This window comes from Gossypium hirsutum, chromosome A05 (genome assembly GCF_007990345.1).
Source record: "Gossypium hirsutum isolate 1008001.06 chromosome A05, Gossypium_hirsutum_v2.1, whole genome shotgun sequence".
In the NCBI taxonomy this organism is placed as follows: domain Eukaryota; kingdom Viridiplantae; phylum Streptophyta; class Magnoliopsida; order Malvales; family Malvaceae; genus Gossypium; species Gossypium hirsutum.
Window position 1 is genome coordinate 39571132 of NC_053428.1, and position 23689 is coordinate 39594820.

General features: G+C 30.9%; 2 protein-coding genes and 1 pseudogene across 4 annotated transcripts; 1 reads left to right on the forward strand and 2 right to left on the reverse strand.

Annotated features, from left to right (window-relative positions):
* Positions 1 to 2779: 2779 nt before the first annotated feature.
* Positions 2780 to 5591, reverse strand: LOC107957389 (ubiquitin-conjugating enzyme E2 20). Of its 3 annotated transcripts, none has more exons than XM_041112382.1 (6): positions 5003 to 5303; positions 4857 to 4874; positions 3771 to 4001; positions 3549 to 3612; positions 3231 to 3290; positions 2780 to 3073 (listed from the first exon to the last, which is right to left on the reverse strand). In XM_041112382.1, exons 2-6 carry the CDS (start codon positions 4866 to 4868, stop codon positions 3024 to 3026), a joined length of 417 nt encoding a protein of 138 aa, XP_040968316.1. In that variant the 5' UTR covers positions 4869 to 4874; positions 5003 to 5303; the 3' UTR covers positions 2780 to 3023. The 3 variants fall into 3 exon arrangements, with proteins under 3 accessions (XP_040968316.1, XP_016748393.1, XP_016748394.1); XM_016892904.2 differs by having other exon boundaries at positions 4857 to 4907; XM_016892905.2 differs by lacking the exons at positions 4857 to 4874; positions 5003 to 5303 and adding an exon at positions 5313 to 5591.
* Positions 5592 to 8819: 3228 nt separating this feature from the next.
* Positions 8820 to 18033, forward strand: LOC107960598 (uncharacterized; annotated as a pseudogene).
* A 328-nt stretch (positions 18034 to 18361) lies between these two features.
* On the reverse strand, positions 18362 to 21386 carry LOC107957390 (uncharacterized). The gene is made up of 4 exons (XM_016892906.2): positions 21209 to 21386; positions 19705 to 19851; positions 19314 to 19613; positions 18362 to 19200 (listed from the first exon to the last, which is right to left on the reverse strand). The coding sequence occupies exons 2-4, from the start codon at positions 19837 to 19839 to the stop codon at positions 18559 to 18561; spliced, it is 1077 nt and encodes a 358-aa protein (XP_016748395.1). The 5' UTR covers positions 19840 to 19851; positions 21209 to 21386; the 3' UTR covers positions 18362 to 18558.
* Positions 21387 to 23689: the final 2303 nt, after the last annotated feature.

The following is a 23689-nucleotide window of genomic DNA, read 5'->3' on the forward strand; positions in this document are numbered from 1 at the left end:
ATAAGGTTATAATCAATTTCACAATTTTGGTTCATAAAAATCACCTAATCAGTATGGATTCAAGTCTTTCCGTATATATCATAGCAGATATTAAGTTTCTTAATATGGGATTTGGAAATTATTGTACTTAAATATGGATATACTCGAATTTTTTATTCATATTTCCAAACAAATATATTTTTTAGGGTAAATTGTTAAAAAAGTCACTTTTGTTTCTTTCATGTTACATTTTAATCACTTATATTTGAAATATTACATTTTAGTCACTAAGTGTTAATTTCCATTAATGATGTAACGATAAGCTAACTTAGCATGTTAAACCATCATCTCAAACAAAAAAATTTAGGTTAAATTATACAATTGGTCCCTATATTTTTTTCATTTTGGGCAATTTAATTTTTTTCTTTTACATTAAAAGAGATGGAGAAGGGAGAAAAATAGAGGGAGAAGTAGAAGAGAATGAAAAAAGAACATAAAAAAATTTGCTCAAAATGAAAAAATATGGAGACCAATTATATAATTTAACCTAAATTTTTTGTTTAAAATGGTGATTTAACGTGCCACGTCAGTTTACCATTACACCATTAATGACAATTAACGGCTCAGTGACTAAAATGTTACAATATATTAATATAAATGACTAAAACGTAACATTTCAAATGTAAGTGACTAAAATGTAGTATGAAGAAAACAAAAGCATTTTTTTATGGGTGCATTTTGTACTCTATCTAAGGCGAGAATCAATTATTTAAAATAGCTTATCAACACAAATTTATGGCCCCTAAAGAAACATCAAAGAGGAATTTAAAACCCTCCAATTTTATTTTCAATAATTTGGTAAATAAATAGAGATATAAGAAACATACCACAAAATTAAATAAGGAACATGGGGTGTTTCATAGCTGTTTCCTAACTTCCTCTTCCTTTCACATTGGGCAAATCCCATGCAAATTCTAGCAAAAAATCCAAATATTAAATTAAAATTATAACTTACACTTAACATAATAAACTTGGGATCTTCCCAAGATTTCATATTTACAAGAAACCCATTTTTTGTAGATTTAAATCTCGAATTTATATAAACTAGGGTTTTTTTGTTTACATTGATTGCTATTGGATTAATCAAAGCTCTTTTTGTCATTATTAATTTGTTCCATTATGTCTCAATTCATCATAGGGAAAAGTAAAAGAATCAACCAAAAATTAAAAAAAGAAAAGAAAAGAGAGAATAATCTAGAAGTAATGATTTATATAAATAATTGAAGGAATAATATCTCAATTTTGAACCTATAATTGTATTTAACGTTGTGATTTCATGTAGCTTTAATATATATATATATATATTAGATTTAGTCAATGGAAACATAAGGCACATAATTTGGTATTGATTGATAAAAATAAGTTACAACTTGTTGATTTCGTTTTTGCTTTTAATTCTTTATTCATACTAAAATAATCCAATTATCCCTGCATGTGCACATTCATTGGCCCTCTTACTCTTACGAGATTCATTTTACATGGGGATTATTCATTTAATCAGGGAGGTCTAATTCGCAAATATCGAGCTTTGAGTTGCTTTTTATTAAATTCCGACTGCCCGACGCAATTTGGGTTATTTTTCAATAATAAAAAGATATTTATATCATTATTTATAAAGTTGATGTTACTCACTATTAAGTTTAATTCCAGATTTATTAAAAACTTATTTTTTATAATACGAAGATTTTTTATTATTTTATATTTCATGTAAAATTTTAAAAAATATCATTATATTCTAAATATTTATTTAATATATTAATGTTTTAAATTTTATCAACGAATTGATATAGTAACAAGTGTCATTTTTTTATTACATCCTATAATACTCTTATCAATCATTCAACTCTCTTATCTTTAATATTTATTTTTTTTATTTCAATAAAATATTATTTACTCACTCGGATAAATTTATTATTATTTTTAATAGTACAACGTATGCATGAATAATGGACGTGAAAATTTTCATCATGTTTACTCATACAATATTATATAATAAATATTTAAAAATAGGTAAACTACGTTTAAAGTCATTAAATTATTAGTAATTTTACATTTTGATAATTCAATTTTAAAAAATTACAAAATAATTATTTAACTATTAGTAAATTTCATTTAAGTTATTAACTATTCGAAAATTTTTATTTAAATCATTAGGTTGTTAAAGGGCTTTTTAAGTCTGACTAATGAACTCCAAACGATGATTCGACGATTGGTATGATGAATTAGTTCACATCAACAAATAAAAGAACATACTTCTGACAATCATTATTGGAGATCAAAGAAGAAAGTTATTGGATTATTTTTTCCCACAAATTCATGACATTCAAAATTATTTAATATGAAAAAAAAAACTAAACAGGAGAATAAAAAAGAAAGAGAATTTTCAATTGGTATAAATGGTAAAGATGGAGAAGACTATACAACAACGATTTCAATAGTCTAATAACTTAAATAAATACTTTTAAATTGTTTAATGATCATTTTATAACATTTTAAATATGAGTGACCCGTTAATCACCTTTGAGTGTAGTCTGCCCTAGAAAATATGCTAAATAAATTATACTTAAACTTAATAAAAGGAAATTATTAAATTACTAAAAATAAATTAAAAATATAATATAAATCGATTTAAACAAGCTTGGACCATCCTGGGCTCTATTGAGGCCTAAATAGGTTTGGATAAATATCTACCATATCAATATCATGCTTAAAAGCTCAAAATCCAATTGACAATTCCATATTGCAGTACATAACATACATATTTATTCACTTTGCAAAGAAACCATACATATTTATTCGAGTTTCTGTGTTTCTTTTCTAACAATGTATAAAATTGAATCGGATAGTAAAACCGAATGTGCATTGATTGAGGCCACTGCTGTTAAACTCCGAATTATATTTCTCTTACCTCGGAGCTTTATCAACAAATTCAACCATAAAAACGACATGCTGGCCTCCGAAGAAGGGGCTCTACATATCAGCTCTCATACGCTTTTCCACCAAAATATTGTTCTTGGACCATTTTTTTTGTAATCTGGAAAAAAAGGGAAAATTCATAGTGAATCTGTTAGCAATATAGTTAAGTTTCACAGCATTGCAAAAGTTGATTTGTTGCTTTAAGTGTGCAGTCGATCAGTTCAGTTCAAAGAGGAAACCTAGCACTGACTTAAAAAAGACCTAATTTTTTTTACCTTCTTTATTGTTCCACAGTGCTGCGGCATAGGTGTTGAGCGGACTCTCGGGATTTGGCTCTGCAGGTAAGAAAGTTCGTAAACAATTAGTGGAACTAAGAGTCCATCAGTTTTATAGGTCAAACCTATGTTACTCTAACTCTCTTCATTTTCACGAAGCACTAGTGTCCATTATCCGTTCCAACACATCTGTATATAGGTATGGGAAAAACTTCTAAAAGAAGTGAGCATTTCCATGTTGGATACATACCCATAGCCAGCATTCATACCCGAGTCCGAGTAACATAGAATCAAACTAGTAGGGATGAGCTAGCAGACCTCCTAGTAAACTTTGAATTGACAAAAGAATGGATCTACAATCATAAGCTGAAGACCACTTATCCTGTAATTATATAAACAAAGAATTTGAGATTATCACAACAACATCGGTAAACATGAAAGTAAAAGAGACGGAAACTGGAAATATTCTTTTGTCTTAATCTCATCATACAATCATTGGCATCATAAAGTTTTACAATATACACAAAGTCGAAATGATACCTGAAGAATGTCAAGGCAAATATTACCAAACTGGTCAACATTGGGATGAAAGCACATTGTCTCAAACTTTACTTGAGGTGGCTTGAAAGGATATTCTGACGTGAAATGCAAGGAAAGCTTGTATGATAAACCTTCGTACATAGTTCCCTTTCCACCCTCAATTGTGCCAATCCATGTGAAAATGCTTTCGCCTTCTGGAAATGCCGACACTCCAAGATCACCTCCACACATCTGCAGCAAAAGACAATATCATATGTTACTTGGACACGGGGCTTACTGTGTGCTAGTAACTTGAAGTCTGATAGGTTTTTGTCTGTGAGTCATTTGACACTATCTCTATTCTCTAATTAAATTGAATCTATCTTGCTCGGAATGTGAATGTCAGACACGGGTATATCTATTTCTTTTCAAGATTAACATGTATTGTGAGAGTCCTTAGAGAATCATATCCTCATACCCATGCACAGATACTTCAAGAAAAATAAAAAGGCAGAGCAACATAGAATCAAATGCATTTGTGTGCTTCTGAATACATGCATACTCGAAAATGTACATGTGTGCTCAGGTGCACATCAGCATCCACTCAAGTCAGTCAACCATTGTAACCCAAAACATCAAAACCACATACGATCTCATAAAAAAATACTCATTTCAAGTTAGGCAGGTCTATTTTCTAGAAATATGCCGCAGGCACAATACACGATATACAATGAAACATACGAAACTCTTAGACAGAGCTAAGGTTTACACACTGTATTATACCACCAGCTTAATCGGTAACCAAACATTTCCTCCATAAACGATATTCCCGAGTTCAAATTTCCCATCCCCCAATGGCCAATCCAGAGAAAACTAAGCTACTAATCTTCAACATTAGGCGCCTTTATCCTTGTATAGATCATTTAAACATACCAAAGACCAAGACCTATATAATACGGACACTAATATGTCCAAATCTATATAATACGAATTATTCATTTATTAAAATATATAAAAATGAAATATCTTAAACACGATTATGATATAATAAAATATACAAAAACAAAATAGTTTTGAATATAAAAGCAGTAGAAAATATTCACATACCATGAGAGCCATCAGCTCCTTTTGAAGTAATTGCAGTAAACCCAGTAAACCCTTATAAGATGAACTCAATTAAATTTTAAAATTAAAAGAATCATTAAAAAATATTATTAACTTTTCCATAAATTTCTAGGCAACCAAACAATTACCTGAAAAATGAATAAAAGGCCATCCAGTTACTACGCTAAAACAGAGTTAAGACACTACTTCACCGAGTTAAACATGAAAGAAACTAGAGCCAAGAAAACAAATAGAAACGAATTTTCCCGGAAAATGAAAACAGAAAAAGGAAAACCCAAGAAAGAAACGACTTCATTTCATTTCCAATATTTTCTATATAATCAAAAATAAAACCCAAGATTATTTTTTAAAATTCCTTTTGTTCTTTCGTTTTCCTTCGTCATATTTTCGCAGGAACCAAACAGAAAATGTAAAAGAAAAAAAAAGACACTTCTGTACCTTTGAGAAACGGAAGTGGTGTCAACGGCGTTGGTAGTGGAAACGGGTTGTTTAGATGAAGCGGCAGCTGCATGGCGTTGATGCTGTTGCGGCGTGGTCGGCGAATTGTCCACCGTTTGATTGGGTCGGACTTCCATCAAACAAAGATTGAAAAGAGAACAAATGAAATCAACGGTCAAAATTCAATGATCGAGTTTCAAAATAAAATAATTCAATCAATTTCTAGATTAGCAGTCAGAGATTTTGTTTCCTTCTATTTTATTTTACTTTTATCCGAATGGGTATAATGCTGCCACGACGATGGTTTTCTTTTGCTTAATATTTATAATTAAAAATAAATTATTTTTATTCAATTATTAATTTATTATAATTATTTCGTACAATATTTAAATTTCAATTAAATTCTGCTATTACATGTACTTTATGAAAGTTTTGAATTTAATAATTGTATTTTAATTTAATCAATTTTAATTTTTGTATTTTTTGAAATATTTAATTTTATTCTTTGTACTTTTGAAATTTTAAATTTTTAGTCATGACTTAAACAATAAGCTAAATTTGTTTGATTAAATTCAATTACTAATCTTTACTATGCATACAGTTATTTAACTCATATGCTCCAATTCGATCATATTTCATGCCCGTATACTTTTCGAATTTTAAAATTTCAATATTGATGAAAGATTATAGCCATTAATCCATTAATTGAATTTTTATTGACTAATCTGTGGAAATAACAAATTAACATAATATTACATATATGTTAATATGTTTGCCGTATTAAATTTTAAAAACAACTAAATGAAATTGAATGAAATTATTTGGTATCATTTGGCGAGTATTGAAATTTTAAATTTTGTAAAGTATAGGAGTTAAAAATGATCCAATTAAAATATGATTAAATTCATAACTTTTACAAAGTATATGGACTAGTAACAAAATTTATCCTAAAATTTTTTAAAATTTGAAATTAAGATTTATTATAATATTTGATATTTGTGAAATTTTTAAACTCCACAAATAATATTAAGGTGATGAAAAATGTTTTATAAAACATAAAATATTAAAAATATAAAACACATGTGAATTTTTTAATTTACTTGTAAAAATTAAAAAAGGAGGCACATTCCTATAAACTAAATACTAACTATTATATTTACTACTTTTTAATTTTAAAAATGACTATTTACTAAAATTTATATTAATTTTTAACCTAATTATTATATAGTAGTATTTCTTTTCTTTTTTTAAAAAAAATATGAATGTTTTGGGATTAATATGGAAAATGTGTTTTTTTTATATAAAGTATATGAATCATTAAAAGTATTAAATATTGATTTTAAAAATTACTGCTGCTTTTATAATTTTATAATTATTTCTTTTTTATAGATTTTATATTTTTAATAAATTTCTATAATTTCTAAAAATCAATTAAACAATTGTAAAATAATTAAAAATCAATTAAACTATTCGAGTAAGTATTTTTCACGTAAAACACCAACATCACCAATTACATTATTATATTTTTCACATCAATTGCTATATTAATTATCACGTCATCAATTAACACTTATTAGGAATATGGATAGAGATCTATATTTCAATAACTTAATTTATTACAGTTTTTAATTAAGAATTTAATTGATTTTTAATTATTTTAAAGGGTTTTCTTAAGCATTTAAGTCAAGATTTTTTTTAAAATTTTACTAACAAAAATTCAACAAGTGTTATGCAAAAATAATTAAAGCAGTTATTAATTATCTGTAATTGCTTATTTTCAAAAAGTGTAGAAATTAAATTACTTTTTTTTAATTAAGTACCAATTTATTAAAATTTGAAATTTAAAAAAGGATGTTTAATCAAATAAAATAGTAAAATTACCAGATGTTTTTAGGCTTTTGACCACGTGAGGGCCATCTTGGAACAACAAATGAAGCGCAAGGGGCGGGTCAGTTCCCGAAATTTGAATAAAATAACAAAAAGTATTTTTTTTAATATTTAAAATAAGAATTAATATTATTTTAGTTCGGTGGGCGAACGGTGAAAGCTGATCAAATAAAGTGGGCCGGTAAAAGTATAAGAGAAGTTTTGTATATAGAAACCGATTATATTTTAAGTTTTTATTAAAAAATAAGTAAATTAATTTTTATATATTTCGAAACATATAAATTAATTTTTAATTTAAATTTTATTTGTTAAATGATAATATGGTATGTTAATTTAAATGGTTAATTATTAATTTAGTCATCGAACTATAATAAAAATATTAGTTTAATTTTTTTAAAAATTTTATTAATAATAATTCTAAAAAAAGTTGAAAAAATATTAAAAATAAAAAGTTACATTTTTTAAATCATTAAATCTTGAAAAGAAAAGAAAAATAATTTTTTAGAAATCTGAAAATATTAACAAAAAAACTCATAGCATTGTTTCATCTTCTTCGTTGTTCAGTTGCTAAAAGGATTTTTTTTAATGACTTTTAATCTTTTCACACTCCAAAGGTTAGAAAAAAAAAAAAGAAAAATCTTAGAAACAACCATTCAATCTCTCGTGTTTTACTGTTTTCCAATGGTTTAGCATCGATATTTTCAAGGTTTTGTGAATAACTTAAGAAGAAGAATGAGGATTCTAAAAATTAATTTTTGATTTTAAAATATTAAAATGTATTTTTAAACTTTTATTACCATGTGTAAAAATGTAATTGGGCTAGAATTTTATAAGAAATAAATTGAAGATTAGGCAAAAAGTTAAAACATAATAATATCAACATTTGTTGATTGGTCCACCATTTCCGCATCATCATTTAATTGATAAATTTTTATGATTTAACCCTTTTTTTACTTTTAAGCATTATTGTTAAGAAAAAAATTTTAAAATCAAAATAATATTTTAACTATAGTTTAAGGATCAAATTAATAATTAATCATTTATATTAATATATAATGTTATCATTTGACCAATAAAATTTAATGGATGAGTTAATTTATACATTTCAAAATGTCTAAAGGTTAATTTACTTATTTTTCAGTAGAGTAAAAATATAATCCACTCCTAAATATAAAAACTTCCTTAATACTTTTACCAAGTGAGTCTAAAATATGATTTTTGTCCATTTATTTTATAAAATTTATTTATTTATTTTAATTTATCAAAATTTAATATTTATATTTTATAAAATTTTATAAAAATTAATCTAATTAGTAAATAGATAAATTTTATTAATTTATTGTATACAAATTGAACTGTTATTTTTTTTAATTTCAAAAATACAAATTATTAAACAATTAAATTTCAAATCAACAATTTAGCGGAAAGATTCAACCGTGTTATGTAAATAAATTAAGGGTAAATTGCATTAATAGTCACTGAGTTTTAATTCCAATAATAAAACAGTCACTAAATTTTCAACTAAGTCACTATCAAACCAGTCATCCTAACCATTTTCCCTTAGAGACATAACGGAACTGTCATTTTCCCTCCCTCTCATCTCCCTCCCCCTACCATCGCTCTCCCATCCCTCCCTCTCTTCCCACCGTCCCTCCCCCTACTCCAATTTCCCGCACCTTCCCAATTCACTCCACCAATCGACTGACATATTCTTAATTCTGTGGTTGCTTTGTCTTGCGATTATAAAGTACAGGGATTAAAATTACAATTAAACTGAATAAAGTTAGTGTAATAGTGGCGTTGAGTTACGTAAGGCCATCTGTCATTCTTCTCTCTCAAGGCTCTTTGTCCCATATCGGCCTCACGATCTCTCATTTTCTCGGCCCGTACAGATTTTCTTTCCAAAAAAACACCAAGAATTTCCAAGAATATTCACTCTTCGATTTTTCCGATTAAAACAGAAAAAGCTGTTTCCGGAGCCGGAGACCACCACCGTTTGAACGCAGTTGGATCCAGTTCACTGACACTCGAAATCCAGTGAGGTAATTTTCATTTGTAAAATGGCTATATGCTTACTTCGTGACGGTTCCATTTTGATTTCTGGAAGTGAGAAGCCATAGTTAGAACCACTAGATCTCTTTCTTTTTTGTTTCTGGGTATTCTGGAGAAAAAGACACAGTAGCATTTTGTTGGGAACTGCTGCCTTATGAGATTTGATGCCACCAGAACCGTTGCATTGGGATCGCGAGGACTATTACAAGGAGAAGAGGCACGAGAGGAGTGAGTTATGTCGTCTTATCCGGACGGGTCCTTTAGAGAATTCACTCGTTGGGGCTCCGCTGACTTCCGTCGTCCTCCTGGTATGTTCTTTCCTTCGTTTTACACCGTTTGTTTCACTGATATTTGAAAGATAGGATTGTATCATCATGAGCTTTGCATGGTAGGTTTATTTATTTATTTATTTTATTTGTGGGGACTAAGGATTGGTTAGATTCTGGGGATTTTTGGATTTAACTTAATATCTTTTGGCAGTATCTGTTGTTCTTTTCTTTTGTTTCATTCTAGACACTCTTTCATTTTAGTTAATGAGGTTTTTTCTTTTCTATATTCCCCCTTGTTTTGCTTTTCTTAATAAATCAAAATTTGCTTTCTGGGTTGTGTTTTTTTTCCTATTTTTCTTTCTCTACCATTTCCACAGGACGTTAACTTCGCTTTTGATACATGGGTTTAGTATTTTAGTGTTCTACTTTTCCATTTTGAAGGAATGATTGTTTTTGGGGTTTCTGTACTATTCTTTTTCTTTTATTTTCAGTGTTTTCATTTGATATACCTTTTCTTGTAAGAAAGGATAATATCAAACTCTATACTTCTCAATATTTGAGCATTCAACGACAAACATTGACCATAAGGAATCATGCATATTGACCAATAAAAAATTACATATTTTGTAGATAAACTAGACCACACTTTAGAGTTTCCTACTATCTCAAGTTTTATATATTATATATACACATAAACTTGCAAAAACTCACACATCTACATATTGCGCACTGCTTCACTTAGGCTAGTGCTTTTTTCCACCTTATGCTTGAGGCAATATAAGAGTTCTAGTGCCTAGAAGGCGTCTTGCGCCGTTGACAACACTCAAGTTCATGACCTTGTGAAAATGTAATTTTTAGTTTTGTGACCCTATGAGTTTCATTGTAGGTGATTTTTAGAACTGACATTCACCAAAACATTACGTATAAGCAATTTTCAAAATATAACATAAGCGGTCGCTCTCATATATGTTCTTTAGAATTGCCTTTCGCCGAAACTTTAAACATAGGCGTTTTTTAAAATATAACATAGATGATCGTTCTCAGATAGGTGATCCTTAGAATTGCCTTCACCAAAACATTAAACATAGGTGATCTTCAAAATGTAATGGAGGCTATCATTCTCAAATATAACATAAGCGATATTCAAAAAACAATATATTAAAATTATGTTACAATGTGCATATTGAGAATCAAAACCCAATCAATAACGTGGAAAGATACTATGACACAACTTCACCAAATGCAATCTTGTATATATTCAACTCATTTCCTTATATATGTACACACCTTTCTTGAGTTAATATTTTTGTCTTCCCTTTGGTTGTTTAAATATGTTATGCAGGTAATGGTAAGCAGGGTGGTTCGCATCTGTTTGCCAAGGAAAATGGTGGTCATGGATTCATGCCATCACATTCAGGTGACAAGATCTTAGGCTATGAGAGCTGCCATCAGTCAGTTTCTTGTGTATATGTGAATAATGAATGGTTTCGGTAGATGATATGCTATTATACACTTCTTATACTCTGACTTTGTAAACACATCAGAGCAACTTCAAAAGGACCTACATGATAATAAGACTAGTGGTGTCAATGGGTTAGGCACAGGACAAAGATGTGAGAGGGAATTCTGTAGGTTCGATTAATTGGAAGCCTCTTAAGTGGACCTGCTCTAGAAGCTTGTCTTCGTGGGGTTCAGGGTTTAACCATTCAAGTAGCTCAAAGAGCTTAGGAGGTATAGATTCTGGAGAATGGAAGCCTGAGTTACAACAAAAAACTTTGATCCCAATCCAGTCACATTCTGGGGACGCAGCAGCCTGTGTCTTATCTGCTGCACCTTCTGGTGAGACAACACCAAGAAAGAAGCCATGCCTTGAATGGGGTCAGGGTCTAGCAAAATATGAAAAAAAGAAAGTTGAATGCCCTGATAAAAGCATGAACAGAGTTGAGGCTACAACTTCTGCTGGTAGTACGGAATCCAGCAATTCTATGAGTTCTAACTTGGCTGACAAGAGCTCTAGAGTTCTTGGATTTTCTGATTGTTCTTCTCCTGCAACTCCCTCATCTGTTGATTTTGGTTCCTCACCAGGTAAATGCTTAGATTTTCTTATAAATTAAGTGTTAAGCAAATGTATCTAAGACAGGTGTAATATCAATGGCTATTTTATTGAAGTCCTGTCTGGTTAATTGTAAAGCTGTACAGAAGTGGCCTTTGAATTATAAAATATATGTGCTTTTTCTGACCGTTCCCTTTTATGCCCAGCAATAACATTTTTTGTGACTTATTACCAGCATGACCTTTGTTTGATCATATGTTATTGACTCTCCACTTCTCCTCCCTGGCCATTCTTAGTAACTTGTAAGTCTTGTATTACATTGATGTTTAGGACTAGTCTTGGTATTCTTCTAAATCAATATGCCTTTATTTTCCCCTACGATCTTTAACTGGCTCTTATTTCACAGTTATGCGACTCTTGTCACTGCCATGACCAGTTGCTTGTTTCAAATGCCCAAATAAGTACTTTTTGATTCCATATCCGTCATTGACTCTCCCTTTCCCCTTAAAGCAAACACTATATCAGTAGTCTTCTTTATGAGGTGATCTCTCTTTTCCTTTTGTCAATTCCTAGGTGCCATCGCTCTATGGGGTAGAGCTAGAGCCAAACTCTGGAGAATTTGTGTCCTATTTCAAATGGTAAACTTCAAAAAAATTTCAAGATTTGTTGTTCCTAGTTAAGAATTTAACCTATGTTGTAAATAGTTGTTTTCTTCTTTATGTTTCTTGTAGCTTCCAGATCATGTTTGAAGGAGTTCTTTTTTTTTTTTTTAAATTGGAAATGTCAAATTGCAGAATCATAAATGATACCATTTCTCCCTTTGTCTGTTTTCTATATTGATTGTGTTAATGACTTATGAGTATGCTTTCTCATTTGTTGCCAAAATATTCCTGGTTGTTACAGGTCTGGAAGATAAATAATTTTGCCAAGCTGCGAATATTGATAATGATATTAGTAACTTATGTAGTTCTCCAAGTCTTAGGTCTCAAAATCATCCGGGAGGGTCAGCTTTTAGTTTTGAGAAATTGGATACCAATTCAGTTATTTATTGGGGTTCTTCACTTATTGATTTACTTCAGTCTGATGAACCTAGTACAGTGATTTTGTTTGGTCTACTGCAATAAATTAGTTTTTACCATGTAAAAGTGATGTTTTGAGGGCATTGGAGATGATTGAAACTGAAATTAATTCACTTGAAAATGAACTTTAGTTGTTGAAAGGTGACTCTGAAGCAGATGTCAATTGCCAGCAACATCTAGTTCTCTTCCTGATGAGGAAAATGGGAAAACTTGTGAGGAACAAAAGATTGTATCTGTTATGGTCCATCAACCTACTTCCTTGAAAATTGATAATTGTGGTAATGTTCTTAGGGAAAAGCTTCCCCTTTGTAATGGTGTCCTGCAAGAAGTTAATGCTGATGTAAAAGATGGGGTTATTGATAGTAGTTTCTAAATTTGTGGAGCCATTGTCTTTGGAGAAACTAGTTTCTGCATCAGATAATTTGGTTACCAGTCAATTGACAACAATGGAGGAGGTGGTTTTAGTGACTGCTTCAAGTAATGAAGGGAGTGGTACACCCATTTCTGGGGAAGGCAGCATGGTCAAAAAGATTGATGACAATGCACATGTTCCTGGCTCTTTAAACTATGATGCTGGTAGAGAAAATATAGTATATGTTGAAATACTGACCCCTTATAAGGAATTGGCAAATGGAGCTTGTAAAGTATTTAATAACCTATTGCCAAAAGACCAGTATAGGATTAAGATTTCTGATATTCACAATGCAGCAAGCTGCCAGACTGATTCCTCAATCAGGAAAAGGATTGCAATGCAGAAGCAGTACTTAAGATTTAAGGAGAGAATTTTGTCGCTTAAGTTTAAGGCATTTCACCATGCATGGAATGAAGATATGTGTTTACTGTCAGTGAGAAAATGCCATGCAAAGTCTCAGAAGAAGTATAAATTTAGTTTATGTTCAACAGATGGTGGCTACCAAAAGCATTGCTCCTCCATTCTTTCTCAACTCTCTTCTGGTAATTGTTTGAGCCTCCTGCTTTAGAGTAGCTTTATGTGTTGCTAGTTTTGTTGTGATTTTGCATATTGTTGAATGACCTTTATTTCAAGTATGTTACACTTCATTGTTTCTGCTTGGCTTTTGTCTTTTTTCTTGTGATCATTTTTTCTAAACTTGAATGCATGTGAGGTATAATGTTGAAGGATTAAATCTTATAAAATTAAATTGTGGATCATATTAACATTTACATCCTTATCAACTTTAATGGACATGAATTATTATAGAAGTGTCGCTGAAGATTACCATGTGAAATGGGAGAATTTTCTCTGGAAGAAAGTAGAACTACAAGCTAGAATTTTTAAAAATATATATATAGACAAGAGGGTAATCTAGGTTCAGTTCTTTCAAGCTAAGATTTGAGGTTTATTTTATTTTAAATCAAATAGTAATCAATGATATCATAGTAAACAAATACTTCCATGACAATTTGATTTGGCATGGAATTGAATAGATTAACATGCTGGATGCTAGGGTCCTTGCAAAGAGATGATTGTTCTAGCTGAACCTTTACTTGTTTATAGGTGGAAGATGCAGCAGTTTAGAGGATATGAAGTTCAACTTATCTCCTAGTTTCAAGGTGCTTTTCTTTATGTTGTGGTCAGTCATTCATATTATTAGATATATTGGGGTTTTGTCTGTGAATATCTGGTAGTAAGTGGAATACATAGAAAGTAACGGTTTATTGCCTTTCAACTGGTGAAATTCATTTCATGTAAAAGTCTATTTATGATTTCTTGGAAATTTCTTATTTTGATGCTAGAGAGAGGCTTGAGGTTACTAACACTAGTATACTACATTCCGTTTAATGCTGATATTTGATGAATATAGAGTAGGGTTGGATGCATTGGAGTGCATCTTCCTCAATGACTCGTGCACTAGTATGACTGGTAGTATAGATTGCTTACTTGCAAGACTATTTCTATAGAAAATTTTCTGTTTGATCCTACTTGGGAGTTGGGAGAATGTCATTTAATGTTTGATTTGGCTTAAGTTTATGCTGCTGTAAATGTCGGATTGTTAAATATCTGCAATGTATATTCTAAAACCCTTCAAGCTATCATGATTTCTAGGAAATATTTGGGATTGCTTGTGAGAATGCTCAAAGCTTGGGATTTTTGAGTAATTTAACTGGGATTTGCTTTATGGCTTTAGTTTTCCTGCTGAAAATTGTAAAACACTTAGGAACCTCTATTTTCCTTCATATTTTTCACTCGAATGCTTTCATCTGTACAAATGTTGTTTCTATGCTTGTTACTGTTTTAGTGTTATTTCTTTTTAGTACCAAGTGAATGTATTAAGCTGCTCACTTTCAACTTGGATTTGCCTTAATCAGTGTTGCTGATATATTTTTTGTTTTGTTTAAATGTCTATCTATTTTTGTTCTATTTTTCTAGAAGATTGTTTATTTAAGGACTTGCTTTTATAGATACTGATGCATATAATTACTTTCTGGGGTTGTTTTTGCAGCATGAAATTTGATCCTGGAACCTAGTACAGTGATGATTAATATTGCAAGCAAACTGCTTCTAGATTTCAATGGCAGGCTTTACAGGAATGCTTTGAAGATGCCGGCATTAGTTTTGGATGAGAAAGAGAAGCAGGTTTCTAGGTTTATCTCTAGTAATGGACTGGTTGAAGACCCATGTGCTGCTGAGAAGGAAAGAGCTTTGATCAATCCTTCGACATCCGAAGAAAAGGAAATTTTTATAGATAAGTTGGCTGCCTTTGGGAAGGACTTCAGAAAGATTGCCTCTTTTCTTGATCACAAGACAACTGCAGTTTGTGTCGAGTTCTATTACAAAAACCTCAAGTATGAATGTTTTGAGAGAAAAAAGAAGCTTGATCTGAGTAAGCAAGGGAAGTCTTTTATGAAATTGTTGACATCTAGGAAAAAGTGGAGCCGTGAATTTAATGCTGCATCCCTTGATGTTCTGGGTGCAGCTTCAGTTATAACAGCTCATGCAGAAAATGCCATGCAAAATCAGAAAACATCTTCATGTAGGATCTTTTTTGAAAGCCACTGCAATTCTAGAACATCTCAATTTGATGATAGCATTGCTAAAAGGTCAAGCAGTTCTGATATTATTTGGAAGGATGAAGTAGCTGTAGCTGCTGATGTTTTAGCAGGTACCTGTTGTTCTTGTCTTCCAAGGCAATGAGTTCTTGCATCATTGGTTATGCTGACCCTGGAAAAATCTGTCTTTATACAGGCCATCTTGTCTTATGGTAAGGATTTTGGAATGATCTCACAATCTGTTGGAACAAGATCCAGGGATCAATGCAAGGTTTTCTTTAGCAAAGCTCGCAAATGCCTTGGACTGGACTTGATACATCCAAGAACTAGAAGCATTGGAACACCCAAAAGTGATGATGCAATTGGTGATGGCAGTGATATGGGAGATGCTTGTGTCCTGGAGAGCTCAGTTGTTTGCAGCAAAAAGTTGGTGTCCAAAATGGAGGACTTGCCTTCCTCTATTGTGAGCATGGACTTTGATGAATCTGATATTAACAGGGAAGTGAGTTTGCAAACTGACCTGAACTTATCAGACGAAAAAAATGGGAGGCTAATAGATCATAGAGATTAACAGTGGAAGCTATGGTTTCTGATGTGGGCCAGACTGAGCCAATTTCTGAAGGTGGTGGTGATGATATTGTTGTTGATAGCAGCAAGGCTGAGTCGGTTTATGTTCATGGAACTGTTGCTTTGGCCAATCTAAATGCCGTAAGAAATCACGTTGCTGAACAGGGACCAGGTGTTTCTATTGCAGTATCAGGATCTCTTGGGGAGGCTGTTGATCCTTGCGTTTCTAGATTAGATACTGTGCTTGAGCCCAAATCTGATGCTGGTTTGGGAAATGATTTGGAGGCAAGGGAAACTTCATTGTCCAAAGATGGTCTGGATGAACATCATACAAAATGTAGTGCAGACACTAGCAGCCGAAGTATTTGTAGGCTAGATGCAAATAAAGCCAAAGACGAGTGCATTGATAGAAATTCTTCTTCAGGTTTTAGCTTCAGCTCTAAAGATCCACAACAGGGTCCTCCAGATTTGAATTCAACTTCAGAGTCTTCTGGCACATTAGTGCAAAAGGAACAGTTTTCCGCTAAAAATTCTGCATTTTGTGATTCTGATGCGTTTCAATGCGAGAAAACATGCAACCAAGACAGATTGTCATCAACACTTGATTATGAGAAGAATGAAAACAAACGAGGTCAGCCAAGATGAGTCTGCCCTTAGCGGATCTTGCTGATTCCTACCAAATTCTAAGGGTTATCTGTTGCAAATTTCTTCTTTGAAAGAAACGAAAGGTAATGTCAGCTGTAGTCATCTTCCTGAAGTTAAAAGCCTTTTGACAACTGAAAGGGGTTCTACCAGTCCATTTTTGGCTCAACATTGACATCTTCAGAATTGCAGCGGTTCAGAATCAGCCCTGAGCTTCCACACCCTTTGCAAAACTTTGAAAAAGCAAGTTTTCATCAGAAATCCCATTCTCGGAGTCTGTCAGATACAGAAAAACTGTCCAGGAATGGTAATGTGAAGCCGTTTGGCCAGATATTCAATTCTAGTTCCCGAAACAATGACAAGGTAGCTCATTTTTCAAAACAAAGCTCAAAAACATTAAATTCAAAGTTCACAAGCCATGACAATGATGGTGGAGATGCATCTTTGCCTGACTCAGCTATGTTGTTGGCTAAATATCCTGCTGCATTTGTTAATTATCCTGCATCCTTATCTCAAGTTCACCCTCAAGCACTGCAGACTCTTGTCCAGAGCACTGAACGAAACTTCAATGGTGTTCCAGTTTATTCCCTTAGGGAAATAAGCAGCACTGGGGTGGATTATCTCGTGTACGGGGGCCATCATTGCATGAAGGTTGCACAATTTACTATCGATATGAAGCAGCAACATGAAATGTTCCCCCAGATGTGAAGGCGTAACTGATTCTATGCAATCCCGAAATTACAGCAGCGGGGAAGGGGGATGGTTGGAACTATTGTTGTAGGTAGGGTAGGACTTCTTTCTGATTCGGTAGCAGTACTTAGAATGCAGTACTCGAAAACTAAGAAGCCAAATGACGGGCAGAATGAGAGCATCATCAGGGAAGAAGATTCATGGAATAGGTAAGGGGGACATAGGTAGATAGTAGAAACCAAATCTTTCTTTGCTGCACGCAATACAATAGATTTTGGTACTGTATGCGTTTTAACGACACTTGATGACTGCGCAGTGTACAGTTATTAAGTCCAGTCTTTTGGTAGTGTATGTGTGCGTTTTAGGTCATTTGTAATGTTCCAGCATCCTTGTATAAGTTGTATTTGATGGAAAATACACACAAAATAATAATAATAATAATAATAATAATAAACCATAAAAGTTAAAAGGAAGTCATTTGAATGGGTTTGGATATTTTTTTTTTTACCTTCCTTCAATATAATCCATGCATAGTCGATTTTCTTATTATCACTCTTTCTTAAGAATGGTCTTTCTTATTATCACTACATCCACCATGGATTTGATGGTTGTTTCTTTTTTTTTAATTAATTCAATTTAATTATATTATCGAGCTGCCGAGATTGATTTGAAGAAAAACTCATTCAAAACTCAGTGAGCTTGAATTATTGATCTCTGTTAATCCTAAAACCAAGCATGTCTTTTATTAAATAACTAAATCTAATTTAAATTTTGCCTAAACATGAAAGGTTACATTGAGTATGAAGTAATTTGCGTTTCTGCATCTTTTATTAAGTCCATGATTTTTTGCCAAAACAAAAACATTGATGTCTGGGTTCAACAAAGGAACACTACAAAACATAAATAGAAACAAACAGTCCACGACTTTGGACTTCTCTGTTTAAACACATCAAGAATTACTCTCTTATGCAGAAACGGCAGTCTCTTTAAAGATATTATTAGCAAAACACATCTGTGGATGAAGAAGGCCTTGCCATTGCCACTTGTATGGAAACTGGCTCCCATTCCACCACATCTTTCCTGCAATCACTGTTCTTAACTGCAACGATGTCCAACTGATTCGCACCACCCACAGAAACCGATGATTCCTCCATACCTAATTGCTTCGCTGCTACTGCTTTCAGTCGATATCGTTCAGCCCTAGATCCGATAACCTGTCCTAATACAGACGCTGCAATGGTAAATGCCATAGCTGTCTTTGGCATCAACACTGATTTCCGGAGCATGGCTATGAATGGAACAGCTGCATGGATAGCCACAAACCAAGATGGTGAGAATTTTTCAGTGTGTTCCCGCCATATCCCTAACGGAACATTTGCTGCCATGCCTAACATCCCGATCACCAGTACTTTTGTGGGTAAGGATTGCGGGCGGAGATTCTTGGCAAATGCGGTTTGTGCTAGTGCTGCCCGGGCTGCAACAACTGCAGGTGGGCACCTGTATTTCATCCCCGGTGGCGGCTGCAAAACCTTCGCAACTAGTGGCAAAACACCGCTGACCGCCCTATACGACTTTGCAATCGGACAGCTCCCATTTTGCAGCCATTCATTGCCCATAGCTTCGTGATTTGATTTTCCTCCCTGAAAATTAGCATAAAATTATGTCAAAATAATAATCCAAAATCGTCAAGACATTTTTCCAAACTACTACCTGCAAATCAACAGACACGGTCACTGATCAGATGTTAGATTACCTGTGAAGAAGACTCATTCTTGGACGATTTTCCTTTTCCTTTCCCTTTCTGATTGTTCCACTTACTAGAAAATGCATCAAAACTGAAAGGCCCTCCCCGTCCAAAGGATGAGAGACTAATGGTGGCTGCCTTTGCAGCCAAAGGATTGAACTTCGGTGGGGCTGTTTCGGTCTCAGCTTTCTCAATACGCAAGGATGATCGTCCAGATAGCGGAACTACTCCGTCACGTCCATGGAATAGCCTGAATGCCATGTCGAAATTGGGTCCATCTTCAAATATTGGACCTTTGGCTCCTCGTACCTTGGGCCAAGAAAAAAGGAAAGGAGAAAAACTATCAAATAAAACCCACAACCCACGAAGCATATCGCTCATGACCGACACAAAACCTTACCGGCATGGGGAAAGGCAATGCAGACGAGAAGGAAAAGTTAGTTGGCTCGTTAATATTTCTCAAAAATGGACATCTAAGAATGTCCATTTGGGAAGATGAAAAATCCTCATTTAGGCCTCTGAAGAAAAAATCCATTTCTGACGTAACCTGCACAAAAACATAAAACGGTTACAAAAAATCTTAATGTGCTAAGGGTAATCTGATTCACCATGTGTTAAACAAGTTCACAATCAAGATAAAAAAGATCGAACTCTATGTATATCGACAGTTATATATTAATAATCATAAAACAAGGGCCATATAAGGAACCAATATCAATTGACCATAGAATAAAATCAAACATGTTGATCAGATCAACAGAATGAAAATAAGAACAGAAGCTTTCAAACTGCAGGTGGAAAACATTCAAAAGAACTTCCAACCTCAACTCTCTTATACATATGGAATTTACCATATCACTTGTGAATGAAATATCAAAGCTCAAAAACTACCCCATGAATCAATACAAGCCAATCTTAAACCAAAATCAAACAAGTTTTATCGAGTCAAAGCAGGTCAAGAATGAAGGCTGAAGCTTTTAAACAGCAGAATATGGAAAACATTACCAAATCAAACGCATGGATTTTACTAAATCAGTCTTGAACGAATATCAGAGCTCAAAAATTACCAACAAATCGCTATCAAAGCTTGAAAATTACCCAATAAATTGATATAAGTCAATCTTAAACCAAAATAAAATACGTTATATCAATGTCAAAGCAGTCAAGAACAAAGGCTGCAGCTTTTAAACAGCAGATTACAGAAAAAATTACCACAATTCTAACATGAAATGTTATCAAGCACATGCAATTTATTAAATCGTCCATGAATGAAAACCAAAGCTCAAAAAATACAGAACAAATCGATATAAATCAATCTTAAACCAAACAAAACATGTTTAATCCACTCAAAGCAATTAAGAATAAAGGCTAAAGTTTATAGACAGCAGATTTAACATTACTCGTTCAAAGACTCGAATTCAATAAAATAATTACCATGAAGACCAAAGAAATATGATCGGTAAATATATAATAGAAATCTTTAAAAAAATCCAATTAAAAAAAGACTTTTAAGTAAAAATAATAATAATAACCATTAATTTCCTCAGAAAAATAATACTCTCATTGAGCCTAGAAAAACCTCAAAAATTACAAAAAAAAACCAAAAATCCTAGATTACTCTACAGATCCCTAACATACGATAGCTAAGCCATTAGAATTTCACATATAAAACCTAAAGAAATAAATAAATTTAAATTAATAGCCAAAAAACAGTAGAAAACATGAAAAAAAGGGGGAACAATCCATCAGAGCTAAGAACACCAAAAATCAAAACATCCGTATAAGAATTTGAAAAGACTACGCAATTAAAATCAAAAGGGAACTAAAAAACGGATTAAAAGCAATAGAATTAAGGAAAATCTATCCAAAAAAAAAACCAAGAACAATCTAAATAAAAATAGTACCTTTTTGCAGCTAGCAACGATCAAGGAGAGGAAAAATTAAGAAAAATAAAAAAAAAAGATTTTGGGAGATAATTTAATTGAAACAAAGAAAGCAATCAAACAAGAGTTAGGTGAGAAAGGGGAGAATTCAGTATAAAACAAGACGTTTTGTTCATTTTAGTTGCAATGACAATAACAATAAACAATAAATAAAAATAATTTCTGAACAGTAGAAAACGGCAACGTTTTGAGCACACGCCTTTGCAAGAAAGGGGAGTGAGTCAACCTTAGCGTGTGGTGGCCATAATTGAAGTGTTTGAGTCGAAATTAATTTACGAATTATTAAAATTTAATGTAAAAGAAAAAAAAAGGGAAAAATTGGCTTTCTTTTATAAAAATAATATTAAAAAATAAGTAGTTATAAAAAGAGGATAGGAACAAATTAATTATAAAAATGAAATCTTTACTACAATAATTTTAGGTGTTGTCTAATACATTAACGGCATTAATAAATTTTTTTTTTAAAATCTGACATGAAAAATAAAAAGGAAGCCAACAAAATTAATTTTTAAAATAAAAGAGTTGTTATTTTAAAGATTAAATGTAGAGAAAAGAATTAAATTTAGGGAAAATACATTAAAGTCATTAAATACAGAAAAAGGCTATTGTCTTGTGTTAGAATCACAAATAATTTTTTTTTAAAATTTCACTTTTAAATTTTTTTTGCTATTATAATTTTTTTAAAATTTACGTGTGCTATCAATATGTCAGACAGTATCACAAATTATTTTCACTTTTTATTTTTTTTATTTTCCCGTAAATTTTTTTTAAAAAATTCACTTGTGCTGTCAATTTTTATAATTAATTTATTCCCACTTTATTTTTGTAATTAATTAATATTATTTTTATAAAAAGACCGAAAAAATTATTTATTTTTATCTCATATACAATTATAAAATAGATTATAGATTTTTAAAGTAAAATATAAATAAAAATTTCAGAATAATATAAAAAATATTTTTAAAAAAGAAAATTTTGATAAATTATTACATTTTGCAGATATATTCACTTATTATTGAACGAATTGTTAATTAATTTTTGAAGTACATTCATCCAAACTATTTTTTTAAATAATGAATTTAAAAGTCTAGAGAGAAAATAATAATTTAATAATTTTATTAATGATGTAATGGAACTCTTATGTAAATATTTGACTTAAAAAAATTGGAAGTGGTATGTTTCATGTTTTCCATGATGATATTTACAGATGGCCTATAATGCATACATTTAATATATATAATATTTTAATTAAATTAAAAAGTGAGTTTTTTTTTAAAAATAAAAGAATGAAAGTTTCTTAAATTTTAAAGAATTATATCAAATAATATGTTAGTGAAATAAAATAAAATAAAAAAATACGCAATTGAAGTTTGATGTTGATATATTTTCTTATCATATATTAAAAAGTAAAAAAGAAAAATGACGCATGTCAATATTTTTTATCTTCCCCTAGTGGTGAATACATACTTACTTATAATCTATAATCTATATAAATTCGAGTTTGAAAAGAAATTTAAACTAATGAAAATACCATTACTTTTTTTATATTATTAAATTCATATTTAAAAATAATTATAATATTTAATTTAGAATTATCAGTTTAAAATAAAATAGAAGTTGTGATAATTATACATTTAAAAATAATTATAATTTAATATTATTTGTGATAATTAAATATTTAAAAATAATTATAATTTAAATTACAATTATAATTATTAATTAAAATATGTACTAATTTTAAAATAGAGTTATTACTTGAATAGAACTTTAAGAATAAAATAGAGGGAAAAAAATTGTGATAATTATAAGTTACCATTATTAATTAAAAAAATTTGACATAAACAAAAGTTATGCTAATTTTATTGATGTAAAATAGAATTATTATTTGAATAGAATTCTAAACATATTAATTATTACTTAATGATTATTTTGAATAATGTTACTTTGCATTAATTATATAAAGTAAAATTATATTATGTATTGAATATGTTAAAAATATTTTAATTGTTATTTGAAAATTTTATATTATAATGTTTGAATTGATAAGTTAATATATTTTAGTTATATTTAATAATTTAAATAAAAATATTATTTTATATTAATCACTGTAATTAAAAAGTACAATATTTAAAAAAATTAATTAAATATTAACACATAAAATCACATATAAAGCATGTGATATTAGAAGCTAACCTATTATATATATATATACATCAACAACAATTCATATTAAATATATATTTTTTTAAAAAATTATATTATTTATATTCATTTAATAGTATGTAACATCCAATTAACTCATGTGAGATGAAATAACTTGTAAATAACGAGTACAGCTGTTTAAATTTTTGTATTTTTTAATAACTTCTATATACTCCAAAAAAAGGTCAACAGTTGCACCATAGAAAGTGGAAAATACTGATTTCCACTTTTATTATTCAT